The sequence below is a fragment of the Crinia signifera genome, chromosome 3, assembly GCF_055691185.1.
Source record: "Crinia signifera chromosome 3, ASM5569118v1, whole genome shotgun sequence".
Lineage (NCBI taxonomy): Eukaryota > Metazoa > Chordata > Amphibia > Anura > Myobatrachidae > Crinia > Crinia signifera.
In genome coordinates, this window is record NC_139219.1 from 129,580,820 (window position 1) to 129,598,461 (window position 17,642).

Consider the following 17,642-nt stretch of genomic DNA (forward strand, 5'->3'; position numbering starts at 1 on the left):
AAGAGGCGAAGGAGAAAGAGCTATACCACCACAATCCATGCCAGTATAATACCCCCCCCCCTTTAAACTCTCCACAAGATTACATACCTATGCCCCTTCGTTTTTAACCAGCCCTTTATACAGCTCAGCAGTTATTTCATACCCATTTCACACCGCACTTGGTAAACGGTATATTGACTTTTTTTTCCACTTTAAAACGTTTAAGGCTGCAGTGGGAAAGCACCAGAGTTCATTTACCGGTTAAAGATAACCGGTATTTCAAAATGTTTAAAAGGCAGAGTCCTACACGTTTCAGAGCCGTTTTTTATGCAGTGAGAATGGCTCTGAAACGGTATTTAGTAAAATCAACAGATTACAGACCTGTGATAGGCTGTCCCCTGCATTCTGCCTTTAAACGTGTTATGGGGATTAAACGGGTTGACTGATGTGAATGGTATTTAAAACGGTAATCTACTGCAATGTGAAGGCTCAGACCCAGGGCCTAGGGGCAGCACCTGTCAAGGGCGGCAGCCACCAGGCACCTGCTGTCACACATTCTGTCAGTCTGACACTGAAATTTACAGAGGGCAGAGTGCCCGCTTGCCGCCGCTCCTCAGTGCAGGGAGTAGCTCTCTATCCTCTCTGCATCCCCTCAGCATTGCTGTCGGCTGCCGCTGTACCTGTCCCTCTCTCGGCAGAAGTGCTGGCAGCCTGAAGCCACAGTCCCCCTCCCTCCTTCCGTGCAGAGCATACAGGTAGTATGCCTGCCCTGCTCACAGAGTCACACAAACTTGACTACCCTAGTGTTACTTTCTGTTCCTTGCAAGCAGCAAGGAACTATTGTCCTTGCAGTGCAGGTTACGGAGCTCTCCCTCCTGTCATCAGGCTGCCTGCTACACACGGAGCAAACGTAATGTGTCTGGAGGACTTTAACTGTTTGTCTCCCTTCTTTGAAACAGTAAGTACTTATAAATTGTCATGTTAAAAGTGGGTGCCTCCAAGTGTGTACCAAGGCTACACCAGTATTGTGAGTACTGGTGTTATTATTTATTATGATACACACACAGCAGTGTTCCCTCTAAGCTGTGCGCATGTGCGCGCGCACACAACTTGTCGAGCGTGCGCACAAAGCAGCAGTAGTCCCTTTTTGCAGTTGTGGACTCAATGTGTGTTTCACCCATTAACTACGTTGTGTGCTGTGTTTTGAATGTTTAAATGTTTCATTTCATTTTGAAGTGAAGTGAACACAAATGCTGAACGTAATTTTCGAGTCATATATAAGTGCCGCACAAAAATTTAAATTTCCTTCCAAAGTTGCACACAGCCTTCGTAAAATTAGAGGGAACATTGACACACAGCTATATATATATATATATATATATATATATATATATATATATATATATATATATATATATATATATATAGCTGTGGGGGGGGGGGGTCAAAAATTGTGCCTAGGGGCAGCCTGACCCCTAAATTCGCCCCCAGCTCAGACCCTTTTTAAATACTGTTTCAATATACCGGTTTTTAAAACATTTAGCCAGTGTGAAAGTGGGATCAGATACTTTGTTTCTGAACAGTTTGTCATCACTATAAATAAATAAATAAATACCCCTTTAAAGGTTTTGAGAACAATTCTCTAAGTTTTCTGTGTTATCCTTGTTGCAGAAAGCTATTCTGTTTTACCTAGGAACAATTTGAAAGCTCTTGGGCATACTCATGTAACCAAATCATATATGATACAAATGAACAGTCAGGATTGATAAATGCCTTTATCCATCTTTACACTGTAAATAATGAAAACCTGGAGACAGAATGTGTTGTTACTTTGTAAGTACTTGGAAGGGCACTTCTGGGTTATTTTTCTCTCTGGCAATATTGAGACCTGTGGAAAATAGTTTCAGGAGAGAGCTGACAGAACCTGCATTGTGCTATTTTTACAGTAATAAACCTAATCAGATATCCATTAAAGTTGACTCAGCAGTGCCCATTTGTATTATGAAGTGAATTAGGTTGGGTTGTGAGAAAAAAAGCAGTTTTTTTGACAATTTGCTAAGTTAAAATTTTAAAAATTGTACATGATATTAGTTTCATGGGTTGTAGTAATTTATCTGATTGTATAAATTGCTGTGTGTTATATGCCTAATATTTTTAATTAAGGCAGCAGTTCTCAAACTGTGGGTCCTTACCCCAAAGTGGGTCCCGACCATCTGAGCATGGGGTCGCGACTCCATGTTGCTGACCATCAGGCTGATGACTTTTCTAATCTCATTCAAGGAGTCTGAGAAATCTGTTGAATTGTCTGTTATACTACTTTCTCACATTTAAGTATTAGAGAGCTTTAAAGCATTATATTATGCCACCAATGGAGCATACACACAGCTCCCAATTACTGAGCAACTACATTTGCACTTAGAATGTACAGAGAGAATGTGAATATCCTCTAACTGACGTTCAGCTACTAAGTTGCCAAACATTCTAATGTGGGATACTATTTTGTGAACTTGATACAATTTATCAAAATACAGTTTCATCTATGTGGGAAACAGCCTGTTGCCATACAGGAGAAAATAATACCAGAACGACTCAGATTACATCTGGAACTAAAGGACCATAAAGGTACTACAAGCACTAAGTGGGTACCGACACTCAAACACAAATAGGTACTAGTCTATATATACCTATCATAAAGGTTTATTTATCCAGTCAATATACAGCGATTTGCAGAGCCTTATTTTAATCTTAAAAATTTTCCCTTCTTTTCTATAAGTTCTCTCTTTATTTTAATATTTCGCTACATTTATCCCTGACACAGGGAGTCTTATCACGAAGCTAGATAATTAATAAAATTTAAAGCAACTATTTGTGATAGGACAGTTGCACAACTTTGAATTAACACTATTTACTATTAAAGTTATTACACATTTTAAGTCTTTTTAGACTGAGTGGATGAGGAGTGCTTCCGAACGCAAACTGATTTTATTTTCTTCTGTGTGTTCATGTATTCTTTAAATCAATAGATAGCACCCTTAACCAGGGGAGAACCTATATATAATATCTCCCACTGGTAGAGAATAGTATCCATCCACATCTTCAACGTATATTTAAGAAAATACATATGGTGCGGGTCCCTTGCCCCCTTTTTTCTGCTCAGCTTTCAAAGATATGACTGCATTCCGTATATTCACCAAGCTTGGAAAGCAAATATTTCTGGAGCTTGGACCTGACGGGTGATGCCATATATAGATGGTGTTGCCAAATAGAAGCCTATGGGCTTCTTTTCACATAATTGGCCTGATTCAGCAAGGCTAGCTAAGCAACGGTCGTTTTCTGCTCAGCGAGCCCTGAAACGCCCCCCTCTTAACGTCCGCCCCCCCAGAATCCCATTGGTACCATCCTAGGGGATGTACGAAAAAAACATCCCCTCGCATATGGTTGAAGAGGAGACAAATCATTCGATGGTCGACTACCGTCAAATGATTTCTGAACTGACTTTTATTTTTACTGACGTCAGCCACCCGCCCCCGGCAGGCATCAGCTCGTCCGCATACCCAGGGGAACACCCAGTGTTTTCATAGGGTTGCCCATAAAATGCTGGGTTTTCCAATGGTCCAGCCTTGTTTCCTCCCCCTGTCCGGCCCGCCTTCCCACAAAGAACGACCTGGTGAGTCGGTCCTGAGGGTCAGAAATGCGTATGCGCAAACCTCGACCATCGGGGCTGAGGACAAATTTGGATTGCTTTGAGTAATATGAATCGGCCACAATATCAAAAGTGGGACCAAAATGGATCTTGCCCATTGTTGCTCACAGCTAACACATTAACTGGCCAATGGTTGCATCTGTGCAGAAGTTCTCCTGGGTCATACAATTTTAAACCACCAGTCATGAAGCTACACATATATCGTGTTAAAGACACTTAGGCAGACTTATAGCCATGGCAACATCTGCTATGGGGCCCTACAGTTCAAAAGTCATCTCTGGAAAATGAGAGACAGAGTGCACTACTTTTAGTCTTGGTTTCAGAGTCCCTTAATCTCCACGCTCCTGTCATTTATTTTAGAAATGTACAATAATTCTCAGACAAAAACAGGATTTACTTTAAATTAGGGAAGCTAATCCCGGGATCCTGCCGATCCCGATCCCGGGATTGGCTACCCCACTTTAAATCGATTATTTTGAGTAGTCTATTTTCATATACAATATGTTAGTGAAGGTTTAGGTCACAGTTGCCACTGCTTATAATCTTTGTGAAAAATGTCTCTCTTAATTGTTTACTAAAATGAGCCTCACTTGCTTATTGTTTCCTGCCACACGTCTCGCTTGCTTGTTGTTTCATGTTACGCGCTTCAATTTCTTTTTATTTCTCCTTCATCCATTATATGTCACTGTAGTTGCAGTGAGGAATAGAAGGGGGACTGCAGGGAGTATGGTCACTTTAAATGAAAATTTATGTGGCCAATGTCTCCCCTTCTACTTTCACTCTCAGGCAGTCTTTACTTGTGCCCTGGTCAAACTTCTGGATTCTCTCACTGTCCAATGTATTTGAAGAGAAATCTTTTTTAATATACCTCCAATCAGCAATAGGATGGGACAGACAGCGTCTGCCACTGCCTGACCCTGCCGTTGGAGCTGCCAGGGGGACAAGGTCACAGCTGCCTGAGGCTCGCGCCCTAGTCCACTTCTGCTGAGACCACAGTCTCTGGAGTTGTAACAGACACCGCCATGTGAGGCGCATGTTTCGATCCTCCCCCAGCCACTGGCCAGCCTGGGCAGTTGTGAGTATAGCCTGAACCCCCTCTGGAGAGGGGGCCAGGTAACATAAAAACTGCGGCCCTTGGTGCCCTTTTTTTTTTTTTAAATCCGCAATTGTAGGAGACGGCTGGCCAGGAGGGTGGAGTTTACCCCGGGGTTTGCTCCAAGCTGCCCCGGCACTTTCCCAGTCCTCATGTGACCCTGGCACCCATTGTAAATATATCCTGGTAACCTTGGATGCGACTGGGGGCTCCTGACGGCTGCTGCAAGGCCAAATCCTCTGCTTCAGCATGTCCTGGTCTCCCTGTGACAGCTTATTTAGCTGCAGCTGCTCCCCCAAATTATGTGAGTCATAGCACCCTAAATATATATAGCACTGTCTCTCCTAACCAGTGATTCTGTCTCTGGCTACCTATACCTGCTCTGCTCTTGTGTGTGTGTGTGTGTGTGTGTGTGTGTGTGTGTGTGTGTGTGTGTGTGTGTGTGTGTGTGTGGGGGGGGGGGGGTGTATAAGTATTTAAAATGGCAGGTGGAAGCTCAAAAGCTCCGCATCAAGTAGTTTGCAAAAAGTGTAATACTAAATTTGGGCCCAAAGCTATGCTCAAGCATTTCAGCTGTGTTCATACCAGGTGTGGAAACTTGGGAGGCTGACTTTCTAAGCTGGTGAGACGTGCATACCGGAGAGTGGTGTCTCCATCCTCAGGTTTTCCAGAAACTGGTACAATGTTGTTGTCACCCCCAGATAGACCTGATGGCGTCCTGCCACAATCATCAGTTGTACCTATGCTGCACTCCGTCTCGTGATCCAGCGGCGGTGGGGGGTGGATGCCCTTACAGAACCCTGGCCTTACCAGTTTGTTTACCTCTTTCCGTCCTTCCCATTGTTGCCTCGAATCCTGCAACGTACTTGGATGGAGGAAGTCATGGTTTTCTTGGTGGCGCCAGACTGGCCTCACCGGTCCTGGTACACCAGCCAAATGTCTCTGTTAATTGATGAACCATGGCCGCTTCCTCTTTAAGAAGACCTCCTCAGTCAGGGCCCTTTCATCCAGACTTAGGGCATCTTCATTTGACAGGATGGCTACTGAGAGGTCCATCCTAAGACATGCTGGCATCCCTTCGGCGGTCATCCCTTCGATTATGCGTGCCAGGAAGGAGATTATGTCAGTACACTACTATTGAATTTGGCATGCCTACGTCTCCTCATTGTTTGAACCTTTGGAAGACATGGATTTAAAATATCTCATGTGGAAGATGGTGCTTCTGCTGGTCTTGGCTTCGTCCAGACGTGTCTCCGAACTGGGAGCTCTTTCCTGTAGACCTCCCTATATAGTTTTTCATACGGACTGCGCGGAACTCCGTACTTGTCTCTCCTTTCTTCCTAAGGTGGTAACAGCCTTCCATATCAACCAGCCTATATTGGTTCCAGTGTTTTCAGAGGATTCTTCTGATGCCAGGTTTCTCTATGTGGTTCACACTCTCTGCATTTATGTGGCCAGAATGGCTTCCATTAGGAAATCGGATGCCTTGTTTGTCGTTTATGATTCAGCATAGTGCGACTGGCTGGCGCCAAAACAGACTTTGTCGAGATGGATTTTCCTTGCCATGAGGCAGGTGTACATAGCTGATGCACGCCTTCCTCCTTCGTCTATCTTTGCACATTCCACACATTCTGTGGAACCTTCCTTGGCAGCTGCCCGTGGAGTGTCCATTCAGCACGTTAAATCCTTTTCTCTGATTCCACAGGTGTCACTGGACTCTCTCGTCGGCGTTGTTACCTTGTGTTTACTGACCTCAGCCTATTGCAGTTTAGTTCTACTTGCTAGAGTTAGGTCCGGTTGAGTTTGTTGCATGTGTGGTTACTCTTTACTCAGAGTTGTTTCTCATTGTTTTTCTTACTTAACTACTCTTTTCTGTAGTTATGCTTGCTAGTTGCTTCCTGACACAAATCTCACTTGCTTGTATCCTAAGCTTTAATCTTAAAAAAAATATCCCTCCAAAATTGTATTGTTGGTTTTTCTTTTAATGTTTATTAATCGTGTGCTATTCAGAATTAACCAAAAACTCCTTCTTGGTGCTCCTGCAAATTTCTGTTCTCTCCTTCATTAATAAACATCTTCTAGATGGTGTTCTCTTATCTTTTGTGTTTGGTTTTAATAAATTATGTAGTCTAGAATTCATCAGCTCAGACTTTAGTGTAGTGAGGATAAAGTGCTCCTGGTTGAAAAGCAATTTTCTCTGACAAATGAAGAGTATTGAATTATGTGTCTATGAACACATAATTTATAAAAAGATAAAGTTAAAGTAAGATCATATTTATTGAATAAAAAAGCTACTTTTAAGGCCACCACACATTAGGCTGACTTGTCCAAAGGAAGCACCTGCCTATTCTAATATTCTGTTAGACATTCTGAGGACTTATTGGAGTACCCAGCTACAATACAAGCCGGCTGTGAAAACTGGTTCCTGGTCCAATCCTTAAAAGGCTGAACTGAGACCTACCTAAATTGGGACACCACCACCTGCTTACCATTGGGGTGCTAAGGACCGCATAAATATTGTTTGAGGACTACAACTCTTTCCTCCAGCGCGACCTACTCCTGCAAGGTTTATGGACTCCCGTGATATAACTCACAGTTTACAATTTTGGAGTTTGACCAGGGACTCTAACACCACCAGAATTGGGAATCCTTCAGAATAAGTATAATACCTCTATTGTCCAATTACATTATCATTGTGGCCAAATTTACTTTTAAATGTATGTGATAGTCACTTGTCAGTATAAATTGTTTTTGACTTTTTATCAATAATTTTATATAAAAATTGTAATTATTATTGTAATACCCAATTGATTCTATATTTGTTTGTAAAAGCGCTCCTCCACACCGTTTGGTGTGTGTTTTTTGTTCGTGACTTGTCCAAAGGACAAATCGGACCTAATATCCCCAGCAGCTCACAAGGAGAGGTCAAATACGATTAGACTCTTGATGTGCCATTGCCCGGGGAGCTGCAGGCGGAAGGAGTCGGGTGGGGGTGATGATGAGAGCTGGGCAGGGGGATGGAGAAAGCTGGGAGCTGGGCTGCAAGAGAGGGGGGATGCGGGACTCAAATAGGTGGTGGGATGAGAGCTTTCTCAGTCAATCAGTGGCCTCCAGTTTGGGTGACCACTGATTGGCTGAGAGCTCACTCATACTCATTTGTATGGGTATTTTTTTTTATTCGCCTAGGTCCCACCACCGCCCATCCAGCTCCCTCCACCGCCTCTATGCATCCCCCTGCCCAGCCCCCTCCAGCGTCCCCTGTCTGGTTCTTGCAGTTCCTCTCCAACGGAAGTGATACATTGTAGGTGCTAAAAACCACCTGCGACATACTGCTGATGCCAATCAGATGCGCACGAGACCAAGCATCGGATCGGATGTCATACACATACTATTTGGGCCAATTTCATGACCCGATCGGGTGAAATTGGGCCCAAAATGCCTAGTGTATAGGCACCTTCAGAGTGTACTCTTTAAGAAATACAATAATACACTTTATAATGCATTTCAGGCAGACAAAGTGAAATCCCTAAAAGTATCCCCGTTTTCAGCAAAAATGGGGGGGGGGGGGGGCCTGCAGCGGCCAAACACTCACACAGGTTTCACTGTCCCCGGCAGCATTGGCCCATCTGTGTTCCCATGGGAACGCCCAGCGTTTTCATGGGGATGCCCAAAACAAGTATATCTACATTACTTATACTGCTTTCACACTGCAAAACCTGCTTTGACCCGGTATTTTAAACATTTCTTTTACCGGGTCAAAGCTAGTTTTACCCCTTTCACACTGCATGTTGTAAACAGTATATTACTGGTTATTTTCCCTTTTTTGACCTTTCTGATTGAACCCGTTGTGAAAGGTACAAAAACGGTAATCCAGTAATATACGACCCATTCCCTGGTGTACCTGGTCTGCACCCCCCCCTCCCCTGGTACTTGTCCTGCGCCCACCCACCCCCCCCCCCCCTCCCCTGGTACCTGGCCTGCACACTCCCTCCCCTGGTACCTGGCCTACAGACACCCCCACCCCCCCCCCGGTACCTGTCCTGTACCCCCCCTCTCCTGGTACTTGCCAGCGTGCGGGATCCGGGCAGCGGGGTCCGTTCAGTGAATTCCGGGTCACATCTCCTCCAGAATTATCTCTGCTGGCAGTGCCACTTGCCTGCACTGGGGGCTGCTCCCATCTGTACATTGAGGATTCCCCCCCCCCCCCCCGTGTCTGGCTACAGGAGTACCAGGATGCAGCAGATGTGAACTAGGGGAGGTAGAAGGGTCCGTTCATTGAATGGGCAGTATGCAGCAGGGTCCCTGCGGTGGATGGGAACTAGTACTAGGAGGAGCTGTCATCCAGAATTCAATGAACGGACCCCGCTTCCCGGATCCCACGTGCTGGCAAGTACCAGGGCATGGGGGAGTGCAGGTCACGTACTGGGAAGGGGGGGTTGTAGGCCAGGTACCAGGGGAGGGGGGGCAGGCCAGGTACCATTGGAGGGGACGACCGGTGTGGGATCCTAAATACGGGTTCAGACCCATTCACACTGCACACATAATGGGTCTAAACCGTGTAAGATCCTTCTTTTTACCCATTTTGAATTACCAATTTTCTTGAACTGGTAATTTAAAACTGGTGCTTTCACACTGCAGCTCTAACCATTTTAAAAGGCAAAACAATCGGCAATATGCCATTTTAGAGCTGCAGTGTGAAAGGGGTATTACTAAGTACATTGTAAAACTGTTACTTTGTGATTAGTACCTTTTATGAACATAAGTGCATTTGACCGCTTAAATATTTTTTTTTCCAAACAAAACACAACTCAGCCCTCCCAGCCATTCGCATGCCTGGGGGGATTGCGGTGTGTGAGGGGGGGCCATGCGGGCGGCATCTGGTAGACTTGCAAGGCTGTGAATTTCAACCAGTCAACCAGAATAACCTTGTTTATATCTTGCACATGTTTTAAAATTTCTAAATGTCTAAACCACTCTGAGATTTTTTATACGTTAAGTCAGAGGGTTTATTTCACTTCAGAGAGACAGCAAAAAATATGTCCCTCTGCATCAAAATATTGTTGCTAGGAACTGTGGGTGTGTGTGTGATATTTTCCACATTTTCTGATCATGCCCAATCAAGTATTTGGTATGGTGAGAGTATGCAAGGGTAGTTGTGGTGGATGATGGGGCGTTAACCTGGGAGGCAAATCCAGTATTCCCCATGGTCCCCTTTATTGTCTACCTCTCATAGCACTTCCCCTCCCTCTTTAAATCATCAGACAGCACCCCCTTCAGTACTCACCTATAAGGTTCTATAGTCACCACATAGAACCAAACTGCACTAATCTACTCACAACACTTTCCACTCTCCCCCTCTTCAATAATCACCTGAGTGCACACACAACTCAGCACCAGCAAAATAACCTTAATTGATGCCTCCTTGTCCCTGGCTCCTTCTCACCTTACATTGCTTTCAGCCACCGTCCTATGATGGGACCTCTCAGACTCTTTCATTCCTGATAATGTCCCAAAAAGATGTTCTGCAGACTATTAATATTTGTAGCTTTAAACTAACAAATATGTCATGCTATTTACAGAGTGAAAATCACAGAGCTAGAGTACAACTCTCCTAAACTCTCCCCTGGCAATAAACGATGCGCAGCCATGCTGTAAAAGCAGCTATGTGGTACTAGACGTCCTGGCTGTCATGGATCTATTGGTGATAGAAATGGGCGCCTCTGGGATTAGGTGTCCTGAAGCTTAAGCTTATCTAGTTGCATAGTAGATCCACCCCTGTGTGTAATAAGTACAGGAGATGGACAACTATATCGAAAAACTAAACAATCTAGGGATTGAACCTCTCTATAAAGCAGGGGTCCTCAAACTATTTTGCTCTGGGGCCCAATCAGACAATACAAATAATGACAGGACCCCAGCAAGTTACTACAGAAGGTCATCACATCACATAGGTAGTCAGCAGACAGCACATGCATGGCAGCATTGTGGAGGCACAAAATGAATGATGGGAAGAGTCTAAAATAGCAGACAATCCAACAGACTTTTCAGACTCCTTGAATCCATGACTGAGATAAGAAAAGTCATCAGCCTGATGGTCAGCAACATGGAGTCGCAACCCACTTTGGGCTCAGGACCCACAGTTTGAGAACCACTACTATAAAGGATCACTGCAAGATCATTGTGCTGGATATCTGGATGGAAGATAAACAGTCAACATGGTTAAAAAGTAATCAGTCACTGTTTTTGGATCACAATTTATGCTTTTAAGCTTCCCATATGCCTTCTCTTATAACATCAGAGCACCCCACGTGCCCTACACATTCAACATGGCAAGTCACACTCATATTTTCCAATACTGATAATTCTTGTAAATACATTGCCTTGATCTCTCATAGCTAACAAGTACAATAGTGGGGGCAAAAATATGGTTACGGACAGACAGATTTTTTTTAAATAATGTCTGGGGACTGTAACGTTTTATTCCTTGTAAATATCTTATTAAGTGGAACAATTAAAAGCATCTCTACCAATGGAAAAATGAATGCCATACTATGATATTTGTAATGGTATTTTTATGTTGTGCTACCAGACATTAGAGGTCATATGCTTACTTTGTCTTTATATGAAAGTGCTGTTACTCTAGATTTACATCCACAATATATAAGTTACACAGGCACCTAGTCATTACAGTTCACTTTGTTCAACAATAAATTCTCATTATTTCATTATTGTGCAGTGGGGCCTATTCTCATTATACTATGTAAGGTTGTCCATCCATTTGCTGTGACAGGCAGGTGTTTTTTTTTTTTTTTTGCTGTTCCAATGCTTAATTTGGGATGTTCCAAAAACCAAAACATAAATAGCTGTTGTGTGTTGATAATAATCGTAAATAATTATGAGGGAAACAGAATAACACTGCAAAAATAAAGCTAAAAAAAGCCTACAATACCACCAAAACTTATTACAGGAAATATAAAATAAATGGGCTAATATTACAGTTGGTGCTAATTTTTTTCTTTTGTTTTGTTTTGTTTTCTTACATTTATTAGAATCCTGATCCTGTGGATGACAATTGATATGAAACAAATGAAAAGTTAGGCTACAGAATAGTGTAGTATTATTGAAAGGTTATTGTGTACCCCAGCTTGTAATGCACTTACATTGTTAAGGAATTATTCACGTACCTAGAGGTTTCTTTGTAAACCAAAAGGAAAAGCATATCACATATCACAATATGTTACGCTACGGTTTTCTTTTGTTTGTTTTGTTTAAGCCTAAAAATTGAAGGGAAGAAAAAAAGAAAACCAGGTGTAGTACCATTTAGCCCCCTTAAATCTTCATTTATATCAGTTAATAACATTTAAATTACTTTTTTTGTTTTAAAGGGTTTTCATTTAATTTAAACCTTTTTCAAAACTTTTTATATTAGTTGAAAAAATACCCTTATGAGTGTCTAGCATTACCCCCGGAATCCATAGGTTTCCATCATACTATCCACCACTCAAGTAGCAACTGATCCCCACTAGAAAATAATATCACTCCCCTTACTCTAGTTCATAGAATCTCATTACTCCTAAGATCAGAGGTAGTAATTATTTCTATTGATTCTCCCCCCCCCCCCCCCCCAATAACCAATAAAATACATGAGTGTTTAGAAAGATGGGGGCCTCATAATTAATAACTGGTATAAAATAGAATAAAATCAGCATTAAAATGGTTACATGGGCTGAATAACCCATTAAAAATAAAGAAAAAGAGCCAACCAGATGAATCCTTAAGTTCTTTTCTATCATTAAACTCAATGGAGTGTCAATGGTTCTTTGATGCCTATTTTCTTTATGTTATCTTTTGTCTTATTACTGTATAGTATATCTAGTGTTTGGCATTATAACATTTTTTATATTAAGTGTCATTTTTTTTTAACATAGGTCTCATTCTATCGATCTGAATGGTTTTGGGAAACCTCTCTCATCAGTTCCAGCTGAAAAATGACCATCATTGGCTTCCTCAAGTCCCAGTTCCTTTGTCATCTTTTTATCAGCTATGTGTTTATTGGAACTGGACTTATCATTAATTTTATTCAACTTTTTACTCTTCTCATTTGGCCTTTTAACAAGCAACTCTACAGGAAGATCAACTGCAGACTGGCGTACTGCATATCAAGCCGTAAGCTCCTTTTTATATATATCTAGTTAACATGTAATCTTTGTATGTTATGTATGTAATGATGTTTAAACTTGTAAACAGTGGCAGGTATAAATATTTATATTGTATACATTACCCGATCCCCTCCGAAGCCGATATTGGCGGTGGCAGGGACCCAGGCTTATCTATAGCATGTTTCTAGGATGCACCATTCCTAGCCCTATTCTGGCTAGCCCTACAACCCAGTCTGCAGTTTATAAAAGCAAACTAAATTTTTAAATTCCCACCTAAAAATCGATGCAGTGCATCTGCAATGGAATCACAGCCAAATATAGGAGAGTGGTTCTAGACTTGGTATAAGACAATAAGTAGTGAGGACTCTTTCTGCATGTTCAGAACTGATACAGTAACTGGTAATTTCTACAGTATTGTTGCAGGACCTCCAGCAAGAAATATACCTTCACATAGAATATGCGCTGAATGTACAATTTTTTAAAGTACAGAAATCTGGAACTAAATGCCCCAAACGTACCCCTTTGTTGAGCCAGACCGGTTAGCCACCAGAATAGTTTAAAGATCTCAGTAAATGGATGAATTATCATTTGTTACGCAAGTAGAGAAGAAACCCAGACAAGAATTTAAGATATCTAGGTCTGTTCCACACATCTTGGAAAACTATAGAGATGTCGATTCAGAAAATGATTCACCAGTTACTGATGAAAATGGGATTCAGAGAAATTTGAAGCAACACCTAGTAAGTTAGATTTAGATCAAGTGGACATTTTATTGAAAAAAAATGTATAATAAGAGGAATGAATTAATAAATGTGCACATTTTTTCCTGTATATCTACTGATTAAAGATTTAAGTTAGAGGAGAGGACAGTTGAAGAAATGTCAGGAAATATAATCTTTTTTTTTAAACAACATATTTTATTTGAATTTATATAACAAATGTGAGTGACGCTGGCATTTTTAGCAGATATTGGGGCAGATGAATGATCAGACGATATGGGGGAGAAGGGTATCAGCGCACATTATGTGCACTGATTCTGCTTCTCCCCCATTTATGATGGCACCAGCATGTGGTAATGGACAGGGGTGCTATGCGCCCCTGTCCATATCAGCGCAGCTATCTAAATGATAGCAGGCCGAATGTATGAACGGTCAGCCTCGCTGACCATTCCGCCCGCTGCTGCTTTTGGGTTCGCCAGCAGCAGGCTGGCGAAGCCCTATCTAAACAACAGGGACGGGTCGTGGAGCAGCGAGATCCTGCGCATGCCCAGTGCAGCCGGCCGGGGGACAGGAGACAGCACATCAGTGTAAACTGTGTCCCTCTGCGCTTCCCATCCCCAGCAGTGGATGTTCCCCTGTCCCCGCACGCTTTGTCAGTTGTAACCAGAGAATAAGCAGTTGTAATCTGAGAATAGCAGTCAGCACACCCTATGATGAGGTGATTTCTCGCTGTGGCAGTGAAAGAGTTTGTGCAGCGTGTCCATGGGTCACGGCAGTTATCCCCGCCGGAGGAAGCTGTCAATCACTGCCAGAGAGTTGCCTGTATGTAGCGCCACAGCGCTACATACAGGGAGGTTTGTCTGGCTCTCTGCTTGGAATCCTCTCACCATGCCGGGGATTCCCTCTCACTGCACCGGGGCTCCCTCTCTCCAGCACAATGAGGAGGAGGGGGTGGGGTAATCCCCCCTGGCAACGAGCATGTACCCCTGGCAAAGAGCTTGTACCCCTGGCAAAAAACATGTACACCTGGCAACGATCAGGCAACCCTTGGCAATGAGAATGTAACCTGGCAACGAGCATGTACCATGGCAATGAGCATGCAGCCCCTGGCAACAAGCGTGCAACCTGTAGCAATGAGCGTAACTTATGTGGAATAACATGTAATGGGCAATATGGCGTTTGGTATATGTAATGGGCATTATGGCTTGTGGTATTATATGTAATAGGTATTACGGCATGGAATAATGTGTAATGGGCATTATGGTGTGTGTGTGGCATAACGTGTAATGGGCATTGCAGCATGTAATGGGTGTGTGATGTGTAGTAGGCATTACAGTGTAAATTTTCAGTGTGCATTTTTATTGTGTGTTTGGTGGTGTGGGCTGAGAGACTTTTTATTTTTTTTGCAATAAATGCCAATAGGCAATGCTAAACACGCCCCTATTACAGTGCATCGCCCCACTATTATTATTGCGAAGACCCCCCTACCCGGCTACTTCTTGATGCTACCCGGCTGTAAAAATGTTCTGGGGAGAACATTGCATCTTTCACAGAGATGTTGGCACTCAAGGGGTTAAATACCACATGCAGACAACAGAAAGAAATCAAATGTAAAAAGCCATGTACATATATAAGGATGGACTGGATTCAGTATGAAATCCCGGCGGTCGGGATCCCGGCGTTCAAAATCCCGACGCCGGAATCCCGACCACCGAAATCCCAACAAGGGGATTTCGCAGCGAGCCACCGAGCCCGAAGCGTGGCAAGCGCACGCGGATAACTTCACAGGTAAACGCATCCCTTCGCGGGCTTCACAGGTATCCACGTCCCCTCGCGGGGCTCGCTGCACTCGCCACGCTTCAGGCTCACTGCGCTCGCCACACTATCTATTCTCAACTCCACGCCAACGTGGATAGTGGGGGTATGAAAAGGTCAGAGGACGCGTACCGCCGCCCCTCGCGGGCTCGCTGTGCTCGCCACGCTTCGGGTTCACGTTGATCGTGGGGTGGCGTTAACTATTTTTGGGGGGCCATTTCACTGGTCAGGGTTTTTTTGGGGGTTCTCTGGCCCATTTAACATTGTTCCCTATGTTGATTTGGGTAAATTGAGGCATTTTACATTGTTCCCAATGGTAAATCACTGGCATCGCGTCGGTACCATCGCATGCTTTTTTTGGCCGCATGCGATGCGACTGACGCGATTTTGACTTTTTCAATGCATTTCAATGGGAAATCGCGGGCATCGCGTCGGTCGCATCGCAGACCATTAAAAATTACCCGCGATGCCCGCGATTGTGGCCGTGCTAGGAAACAAGTACCAATAATCTTTCATGAATAAATAGATAAGATACTTTTAATGGCTTGGAATTTGATCAAGAATTGATCAAAAGCAATGGAGGTTTCAGACTCCTTTATTTAAACTCTAATGTGGTCAATGGAAAATGAGTATCAATAATTTATTATAGTGTTTTTAAAAGCCTTTTTAATGATTTGGATCTACTTCTAGTACAACTCAAGCCACTATTACACATCATATTCTTAAGTTCCTAAAAGCTAGAATGGCATTCTTTGGAACAATATAAAATTAATTCAGAGAAGTTGATCATTCATTTCGCTTAAGGCTCAACAAAGCATGTATGAAAAGTGAACTTAAGGTACCATATATTCTAAAACTACACTCTACTCCAGCAAGCTAGATCTCTCTCTCTCTTAGGGCCTTATTCTAGTTCACTCCTAACTCTCTCTGCACATGTTACATCTGCCCCACCTGCAGTGCACATGGTTTTGTCCATTTGAGAAGGAATTTGCCTCTAAGAGTGAACTAGAATAAGGGCCATAGTTCTCTACATACTTTGCCCTTAGGGGATGCAGTTTAAATCCCGGCGGTCGGGATCCCGGTGTTCAGAATCCCGATGCCGGAATCCCGACAGCCGAAATCCAGACAGTTTCTCCCTCCGTGGGTGTCCATGACACCCCTGGAGGGAGAATAAATTAGCGTGCCGAGCGTAGCGAGGCACCGGGCCCACTGCGTGGCGAGCGCAGCGAGCCTGCAAGGGGGGGGGGGGGGGGGCGATCCACGTCCCCCCCTTGTCGGGATTTCGGCGGTTGGGATTCCGGCTTCGGGATTTTGAACGCCGGGATCCCGACCGCCGGGATTTCATACTGAATCCGCCCTTAGTATGCTGTGTCTTCACATTATCCTCTCCCTTTTTGTTTAGCTTGAGTACAACTTATTGGGGGCTTGCCACAGAGTATTGAAGAGGAAAATAACAGATTATTATTATTACTGATAATTAAATTTGTTCAAAATCCTCCATAGCAGTCCATTTTCTCTGAGCTTAGACTTTTAGATGGAACGTCATTGAAAGCCATTGTAAGAACCCATGAAGTATTTTGAAGAAAATATGACCAGTGACATATTATCTTTATAGGGTTTATAGGTACTTATATGTTAGTTGGGCGCCCGCTATAGTTACTATGCTCATACCTCCACTATCATACCTCCCAACTGTCACGATTACAGTGGGACAGTCCCGATTTTCGGGTCCTGTCCCGCTGTCCCACCCGCGGCAGGCATTGTCCCGCTGCGGGGGGTGGCAGTTGGGAGACCCCCCAATCTAATAGAATAGACGCTGTGCGCATGCGCAAAGCATCTATTCTCGTATAAAAATGAGGTTGTGGCTAATTTGCATACGCCCCGCCCCCTTTTCGGACGCTCGCGCCGCTTCGCCGCGCGAGTGTCCCTATTTCTTCGGCACGAAAGTTGGGAGGTATGCACTATCCATGTCGGCATGGAGTTGTTTTTATATAGTGTGGCGAGCCACCGCGCCAAAAGCGTGATGAGAGTAGCGAGCCCCGCTAAGGGAAGACGGAATACTAAGCAAATAGCTTAGTGGGCGCCCGACTAACATATAAGAGCCGGTTTATATAATATTACACCACTAATTATACATTTTAACATAAAATTCATATATAATTCGAGCATTAATA

The 17,642-nt window shown here is 43.5% G+C and overlaps 1 protein-coding gene across 1 annotated transcript in view; it reads left to right on the forward strand.

Annotated features, from left to right (window-relative positions):
• Positions 1 to 646: 646 nt before the first annotated feature.
• The window catches only part of AGPAT4 (1-acylglycerol-3-phosphate O-acyltransferase 4), a 205,190-nt gene continuing 188,194 nt past the window's right edge, over positions 647 to 17,642 (forward strand). Inside the window, exons 1-2 of the mRNA XM_083176500.1 lie at positions 647 to 937; positions 12,704 to 12,941. Coding sequence (XP_083032626.1) covers positions 12,764 to 12,941 — 178 coding nt within the window. The 5' untranslated portion in view covers positions 647 to 937; positions 12,704 to 12,763. The remainder of the gene's footprint in view (positions 938 to 12,703; positions 12,942 to 17,642) is intronic.